The sequence below is a fragment of the Papio anubis genome, unplaced genomic scaffold (genome assembly GCF_008728515.1).
Source record: "Papio anubis isolate 15944 unplaced genomic scaffold, Panubis1.0 scaffold292, whole genome shotgun sequence".
NCBI classification, from domain to species: Eukaryota; Metazoa; Chordata; class Mammalia; order Primates; family Cercopithecidae; genus Papio; species Papio anubis.
The window spans coordinates 107031-115525 of NW_022163018.1; the positions used below are offsets into that span (position 1 = coordinate 107031).

General features: G+C 38.0%; 1 protein-coding gene across 1 annotated transcript in view; it reads right to left on the reverse strand.

Annotated features, from left to right (window-relative positions):
- The window catches only part of LOC116272982 (meiosis-specific nuclear structural protein 1), a 33803-nt gene extending 31481 nt beyond the window's left edge, over positions 1-2322 (reverse strand). Inside the window, exons 1-2 of the mRNA XM_031661902.1 lie at positions 2164-2322; positions 1222-1443 (exon numbers count right to left, since the gene is read on the reverse strand). Of these exons, the coding sequence (XP_031517762.1) occupies positions 1222-1443; positions 2164-2166 (225 nt within the window). The 5' untranslated portion in view covers positions 2167-2322. The remainder of the gene's footprint in view (positions 1-1221; positions 1444-2163) is intronic.
- Positions 2323-8495: the final 6173 nt, after the last annotated feature.

Sequence of the window (8495 nt, forward strand, 5' to 3'; positions counted from 1 at the left end):
TATTTTGTTAGATGTATTCTTAAGTATGTAGGAAAGGGTTGGTGTTGATACCTGGGATTTTCTTTCAAATTAAAGAAAAAAATAATAAAAAGAATAGGAAAAATATCCAACCCCTAAGATCTGCTTTCGCAGAGTTAAAAAAAAAAAAAATCGTATCTAAGCTTTTGAATTTGGAACACAGAAGGGTGGATACCATTTTTTAAATTTGCTTTTGTTATTCTCCACAAAATCCTCCAAAATGTTTAACATACAGCAGGTACTCAAAAACTACTGACATAGCAGAATACCTTTCATGTATTTATAAGAATTCACTTCTGTCATGTCTCGATTCTTATTAGTTTCCCTTTTCTACCACCTTAATCCCTTAAAATGTTGAGATATACCAAAGTGTTCATTTTCTACCACTTAATAATGTACACGTTAATTTCAGTAAATTTTTTAAAGGCACCCTTAAACTTTTGTTTTTAGAAATTTATGAAAGGCAACACAATTGTACTTACATGAACAAAACTTGTAGTAATGACTGAGTTCATATTTATGTTAAAAAAAATCTGAGTGCTTATTCTATATCAGGCATTATTCCAAGGGCCTTACATGTATTAACTCATTATTAAAACAATCCTAAGTAGGAGGTACTATTATTATTCCCCATTTTATAGAAAAAGCATAAAAAAGCAGGCCGGGCGTGGTGGCTCACCCCTATAATCCCAGCACTTTGGGAGGCCGAGGCAGGCGGATCACGAGGTCAGGAGTTTCAGACCAGCCTGGTCAATTATGGTGAAATGCCGTCTCTACTAAAAATTAAAAAATTAGCCAGGCCAGGTGGCAGGCGCTTGTAGTCCCAGCTACTCGGGAGGCTGAGGCAGAAGAATCGCTTAAACCCCGGAGGCGGAGGTTGCAGTGAGCCAAGATCGTGCCACTGCACTGCAACCTGGGTGACAGAGCGATACTCCGTCTCAAAAAAAAAGAAAAAAAAAAAAAAAAAAGTAAAAGCAACTTACTCAGGGGTCCGTGGCTAAGGTATAGCAGTAGTAGGATTCAAAGACAGGCCGGCTCCAGAAACCCAGCTCTTTCCGATTACAATGAGCTGAGGCACAATCCGGCATCCCTTACCTGCTGCTGCTGTTTATCTACTCATTTCCAGCATTAGCAGCTCGCTTTCATCATTTCCAAGGTGCAAAATGGAGAAAACAAAATGTAACAATGAATAGAAAAACTTACCTTTTGAATGGCCTCTTCCATATCCAACTCAAATTGTTCATTTTGTAATAATCTGAGAAACTGCTTGCGCTCAACACGGTCATCATTTTCATTCTGCACCATTCGATTCCTGATTTGACTGTTGATGTTTTTTAGCGCTTGGACATGTAATTTCTTGCAGTAGTTTTCATCTACTAATTTCTGATGCCTTTCACTACAGCTCATATTTCTCCTTTTGGAAGCCTACGATGGAAGAAAAAAAGATGCATATTTTGATATTCCAAAATCTAAAAAAATATATTGATATAAACCTTAGTAACAAAGGACACAAAGAGCCTGGCTTCCTTCCTAAATTCAAAGGAGTATACCGAATAAAAAGTAAACGTGGTAGATAAATATGTTCACATATCGATCAAATAGGTATTGCTATTATTTCCTATTTTATGGATGAGACATGAAAAGTAACTTTACCCAAGTTTCTGCAGCTAAAAAATAGCTGTGCTAGGATTAATCGCACCCTACGGACCCATATCTTTACTACCACCCGGGAATTTCTCCTCCCTTCATTCCACCCACCACCACCACCACGACTACCATCACAGGGCCATAAACTGCTGTTCAGAAGCTGCTCAGGTTTTCCTAATATAAGTGTAACAGGTCAACTCGCTGCTGCTATTTATCCATTCGCTTTCTCCTACACCTTTATTTCTACTTATTTCTTCAGAGGTTCTACTGGGCAGATTTAAAGATGTATTTAATATACTATCCGAAAAGAGCCAAAAAGGCTGGAAATCACCGCGAGCGTCCCTTCTAATAGGACCTGAGGCCTCCGAAAGCAAATACAAGTTCCCCAATTAATGCCCAGATTAAGCACTTAAAATCCTTTTTTAGAAGCAAATGAGCGCCAAACTAGACTTAAATCAACAAATAAACAAGTAGTTTCGAGTCCCCCAACTGGCTCACCATCTTGGCTGACGAAAAATATCCCCTCTCGTGGGACCGCGGCCACCACCTCCCGCCGCAAACGCAGCAGCCAGCAGCCCCAAGGAGCGCACCTGGCTGCGAGCGCTCGGGTGTTTACGCGGCGTCCTGGCAACGGTGGAGCTGCCCGCCCTCCGCTCGACCAAGACTGACCCACGCAGGGCGTGGCCTCCCATTGGGCGCGGAAAGATCCAATCGGCATTGAGCTTCTTAGGAACGGGCAGGAGGGCTACTTCTATAGGTCTAAACTAGAAAAGCGGGACGTTCAGATCGTGGCCTGACCCCAAGGACTTTGCAGTGGGCTAGGGAAGCTCGATTTCCCTCCAGCGGCCGAACTGTGGTTTGAGTGGGTTTGGGAGCGAAGATCAGGCCTGTGGAAACTGTGCACAGAGAAATACACAAACTACTGCCTAATACCTGGAGCCAAAGGCAATTTCCACGCATGGAGCATCCTGCACACTAAATGCCTAGTCAGCCAGGCTCTGCTAGGGACGATGACTGGTTTAATCCTCAGCTGTGGGAGTCCAGGTCGCTGTCGCCTTTGCTGGGTTGCGAGGCACTGAGGTAGCATGAGCTTCCAGCAGCCTTCACTTCACACCCTGCAGAAGCTGCTGGTAATTTTTGGGACTAAAATGTATGAGCCATATGAATCTTACTCTGCTATGTGGTCCAGGTACTAAGAGAGAGCACGTTACATGATGGCAGGATGTTGATCTGGTTCATTTCATAGGCAGGTTAGACACTAAAGTCCATTTTAAATGGGAGAGTTTAAGAACGATAATGGATCAGAGAAATTAGATACTGATTTTAGAAATGATACATTCAGAGAAATCTTGTCAACACTAAAATATTTTTAAAAGGCGATTAGTGGTATAACTTTGTGTTATTCTAATTTGAAGTCTATCTTCTGTAGCAATATGTCTGCTTAAAGATTAATAACAAATAGGACTTCCAGTTTCAGTGCTGACGTGTAAAAGCTTGGAAGTTGTCACCCCATCCTTACAACCAGAAAAAAAACAACTAAAAATCAGCGACTTCTCTTGGCTCCATCATACAACTGAGGTCGCTCCTCTCTCTGTCCTTTGGTCATTTATCACGTGGTTGCATATCTATGTTGTCACTGCTACTCCACTCATTGCCATCACTGTTTGAGAGGAATGGAGAGAAGGCGTAAACCTGCCCCCTGGGTGTTCTGTGTAAATTGATCTGGAATGGAGCAAAGCAGGCAGCCTGCTATAAATTTCTCTTCTTAGCATATCCATCTCCGCAAGGGGTTGGGCCCTCTATAGAAGGGATAGAAGTCAGGCATGGGTTCAGGGTTGAACAGGGTATAACACATTCAATAGCGTGTCAATAGAATGTGGGTTTTAATTTGTTAATTCCTAATAGTGAAATAGTGACATTGCAAAGTATTTCAGCAAACATGTATGTTTTTTGTTTGCTTCTCGAATTGAGGACTTTTGTTTCTAAAGGGAACTTCAGTTATAATTCCTCATTTCCAGTGGATATGGTAGAAGGATTCATATAATTTAATAGGTAATCTGTGAAAAAGATTTTTGGCCAGAATATTGACCTAAATCCAAGACAAATTTAATCAATTGTAACAATTAGCTGATTTTAACCTGTAAAAACATTAGCCTAACAATTATTACATTTTTAATAGACTTTGCTCTTTTTTCGAAGCAGTTTTAGATTTACAGAAAAATTTACAGAATACAGAGAATTCCCCATCTCACCTCTCCTCCCCACCACACCCATACAATTTCCCCTACTTTTAGCATTACACATTAGTGTAGTACATTTGTTACACTTGACGAACCAATATTAATATGATTAAGTTCATAATCTACATTAGGGTTCACTTTTTGTTTTGTATAGGTCTATGAGGATTTGCTTTGTTTTGTTTTCTGAGATGGAGTCTGACTCTGTCACCCAGTCTGGAGTGCAGTGGCATGATCTCGGCTCACTGAAACCTCCGCCCTCCAGGTTCAAGTGATTCTCCTGCCTCAGCCTCCCAAGTAGCTGAGACTACAGGCGAATTTTTGTATTTTTAGTACAGACGGATTTTCGCCAGTTTGGCCAGGCTGGTCTTGAACTCCTGATCTCAAGTGATACGCCCACCTTGGCCTCCCAAAGTGCTGGGAGTATAGGCATGAGCCACTGCTCCCAGGCGAGTTTTGAGAAATACATCATGTCATGTATCTGGCCAGGAGTGGTGGCTTGCACCTGTAATCCTAGTTACTTGGGAGACTGAGGCAAGAAGATTGCTTGAGGTCAGAAAATTGAGACATATTGTCATGTATCTATCATTACAGTATCATACAGAATAGTTTTATTGCCTAAAAGGTCGCTGTGTTTTACCTATTCATTTCTCCCTCACTCCTTCCTCACAAACCCCTGGAAACCACTAATCTTTCTATTGTTTCTATAGATTTGCCTTTTCCAGAATGCCATATCATTGGAATCATACAGTACGTAGCCTTTTCAGACAGGCATCTTTCCCTTAGCAACAATCATTTAAAGGTTCCTGCAAATCTTTATGTGACTTGATAGCTCATTTATTTTTATCACTACATAACATTCCATTGCATGTCATTATTAAAAAACAATTATTACATTTAAATATTGTTTCTAGTACTAAATTATTACTATCATAAATGATACTTCATTGTTAAGGGAGGATTTATGCCTTCCCAACATTACAAGGAAGTCTTCTTGTTCATTTCCCTCTAGAAAATAGCTTTTTACCTACAGGTCTAGACTGAAAGGTCTAGAGTACTGAGGGGAAGGAACTTTTCCTTATAATAAATGATGAATTATACTGATTAATGTCCCCCAATAGTTACAACATAACGGGGTTGAAGTTAACAGTTACTGATCTGAAATAAAGCATGTTAATAGATGTGCACTGTTACATGTAACTATACAGTAAAAATTATTTACAAAATGGTATTGCTTTATAAAATAAAGCAATTAGAACAAAACAATTTTTCTTTCGTTCAGAAAAATGCTCAAATCTAATCTAATTTGCTGCAGCTGGACACCACCTGCAGATGACTGTTGAAGTACTCTGAACATCACACACTTATCTTTTAAATATTGATAATGCCATTCTTCATTTTCTCGACATGAAATCCCAGAGGGAACAATTATGCTAATAAACCTTAATGATTCTTGCAAATAAATGATCAAACCAAATTGCTGCTGTTGATTTATATTAATGGATGCCTTTAGGATGAGATTTGCCAGTATGGTGCTGCCTCTTGAATCTCAATTCATCTTATTTAGCTGAAGAGGGTACATAGTTTGTTAAATGGATGAAGTGTTTAAAATATAATGTGCTCGTGCAGTTTTTGCACTTCATAATGTTCAAGTATTACCATCTTGCCTTGTGGCAAATCTGCATTTAATGGTTTCATTGTATACAACTTCCTTTAGTACTTTTTCTGTCTGTCATGTAGTTAGAAAGTGACTACTTTCTAGTCGATGCAGAATAGGCTAACTTCCATATGTTGAATTTGATTGTTTCATTAAGACAATAAAATCTGTTTCTGGATATTTTAGCCATCATAATCTGGGAATCATATGGACTGTGTGATGATGTGATCAAGTGCTAAATAATTCTTAGGGGTAAAGAGACACGATGAAATGGTTGGTGACCTCATTGAAACCAGGCTTAGTGGATGTCTTTTGTTCCTGTTCTCTCACTTTCACTTTTGCTCTTGCATCTGTCTTCGTCATGTCTACAGGAATAGGAGATTGCTGACTTCATGAATTCTAGAATAACACTGAGAAAGAACTACAGAATTGTTATATCTTGATTTCCAGGGTTGAAAACAACACAGAGAAAGGATGCTTATTCATTGTAGATATGAATAGAAATTTACCTGGGTAATTTTATTTAAAAGCCACTTTTTGTAAATGAGTAGTAAAATAGAAGACTGGCATCTACATATTATATATATAGGAACAGAATATAGAACTGTGATGTCAAATAACTTGTGATGTCATTAGGAATTTGTTATATGATGCATAGAGACTGTAATTTGGCTAGTGGTGAAGTAAAGATGACCACATTAAATTCATCGTGAAGAGTGGAGGAATCCCCTTCTGAATTATATAAGCTCTTATTGGTAAAAAGAAAAGTATATGTATATACCTATATTTATATAGAGCTATATACATGTGTAAACTACGTGTATATGGATTGTTTTCATTTCTTAACTTTAAAAAGGTACCAAATTTGATGAAATTTGATATATTTATGGCAATTTTTCTAGTGAAAACCAGACCAAAAATTTAAAACAACTAAATACATGATTTTTTATTTACTGCAAAATTTTCTAATTTAGCAAAAAAAAAAAAAAAAACCCACAAAAATGGGTGATCTAAACATGCAGTGCTAAGATCACCCATGGCTAATTAAATTGTGGCATATCAGCTATGTACCTAGAGAAGTGTGTCTGGAGGGCCAGAGGGGCCAGCCCAGAAGACACAAACTGTGGAAAGCCTGAGCAGCAGCATCTTGGGAAAGGAGAATAACTGGGCACTCAGAAGCTGGGCACTGACTCTAAGGTCCTAGGGAAAAAGAGGAACACAGCTGCCCTCCATGGGGAACAGCAGATAAAGAATGTGGTCACCAAGGAGGAAGAGCCAAAGAGGCTAAGCTTGCTGTGAGCACAGGAAGTAAGGCAGAGGCCCAGGGCTGTCTACATTGTCCTTGGACCCACCCTCCTTGGACTGTTGGACTACTGATAGATGTCTGAGATGGACGGAGAGAGGAAGAGAGACAGAGAAAGAGAAAGAGAAAGAGACACTGAATCAATTAACTGAAAGATGAAACAGATAAGAACAGTCCAGCAGTTCTGTAACAACCTTGCCTCAATAATAGATGACAAAGCGCATAAGGAAGTGCAGTGGAAAACACTTGATTAATATTAGAAAACATTATCTGCTACCTTATCATTTATTGATTTATTGAGTGCCTCCTACATGCCAATCACTTCACATATAATTGTCTTTACTTAGTAGAACAACCCCATTCACTTTATATATGAAGAAAACAAGATTCAAAGGAAAGAATTAACTAGGCAAGCTTGTAGAAAGGGGTAATAGTGGGACAGAGATTTGTACGAAGTCTGTCTCTATAGCTCTTTTCATGAATCTAGCATTTTTCAAACTATGGATCACAAACAGTATTTAAAAAGAAATGGAATAGAATAGTCCAGAAAATATAAAGTATATCAAATCTAGTTAACTAGGTATTGTTTTGTGACAATTTTTAGTTCTAGATAGATGATAGATTGACCTATCGATAGATAGAATGTATACATTGGATCACGATGTAAAATATGTATCTTACTAAGGGTGAAGGTCAAAAAGGTTTGAAAATGAGTTAGACCATATTGCCTCTCTTTCTAAATCTTAGGAAGATGCTTCTTTGAATTATAGTACATTTCACATTTTAAGAATTTTTCCCACAATGTCGAGGGCATCACTCCACTCCAAATAATTTTTTCAAAGAATCACTGAATCCGACATATTTGAAGTATTTTCAACAAGTTGTACCAATCCTTCCAATGATTATAGAGTAGTAACCCAAAGTGATTCCTCGTTTACTCTTTCCTAGGCAAACCCTACTTTGTATTACAATTAATTACTCTGACTATAATAAAAGACATCATGTTAACAATATCATAGATGATATAACAATTTATACATAATGAAATGTGATGTGCTCATAGAATATTATACAATATATGTTCTACATAGTATTTATAGAACAATAATGACAATTACTAAATTTTATTGGGTATCCAGTACTTGCTGATTTGTGTCCAGATCAGTAATAACAGTGATATTTTTGTAGAAGCAGAGACTTTCTAATTTGGAAGTGTGGGGAATGCTAGAGAAAACTGATGCAGGCATAAAGGTAGCATCTGGAGAGAATGGAAACAACGGTTTCAATATTAATTTTATAAGCAGGTAGTGCCAAGGGATCCAATTAGATCAACAGGTCCATGTGACGGGAATCAAGAAAACAGATCCTTCCATCTGACCCATCCCACTGGAGATGGTGTATAAACTTAATTAGTTTCCTTGGTCCTCTACTTGGTGATTTCTGTCCACATATCAATGAAGAGTTCAATATATAGAGTGAAAACCTACCCTATCATAGGTCTCTTGTTTTATAAGATATTGCTGTGAGGATTACAGAATAACCAGAACAAGGTAATAGTGGCCTCTAAGGCAGCATCAGTCATAAAAGTAGCAAAAAAAAAAAAAAAAAAAAAAAAAAAAAAAAAAAAAAAAAA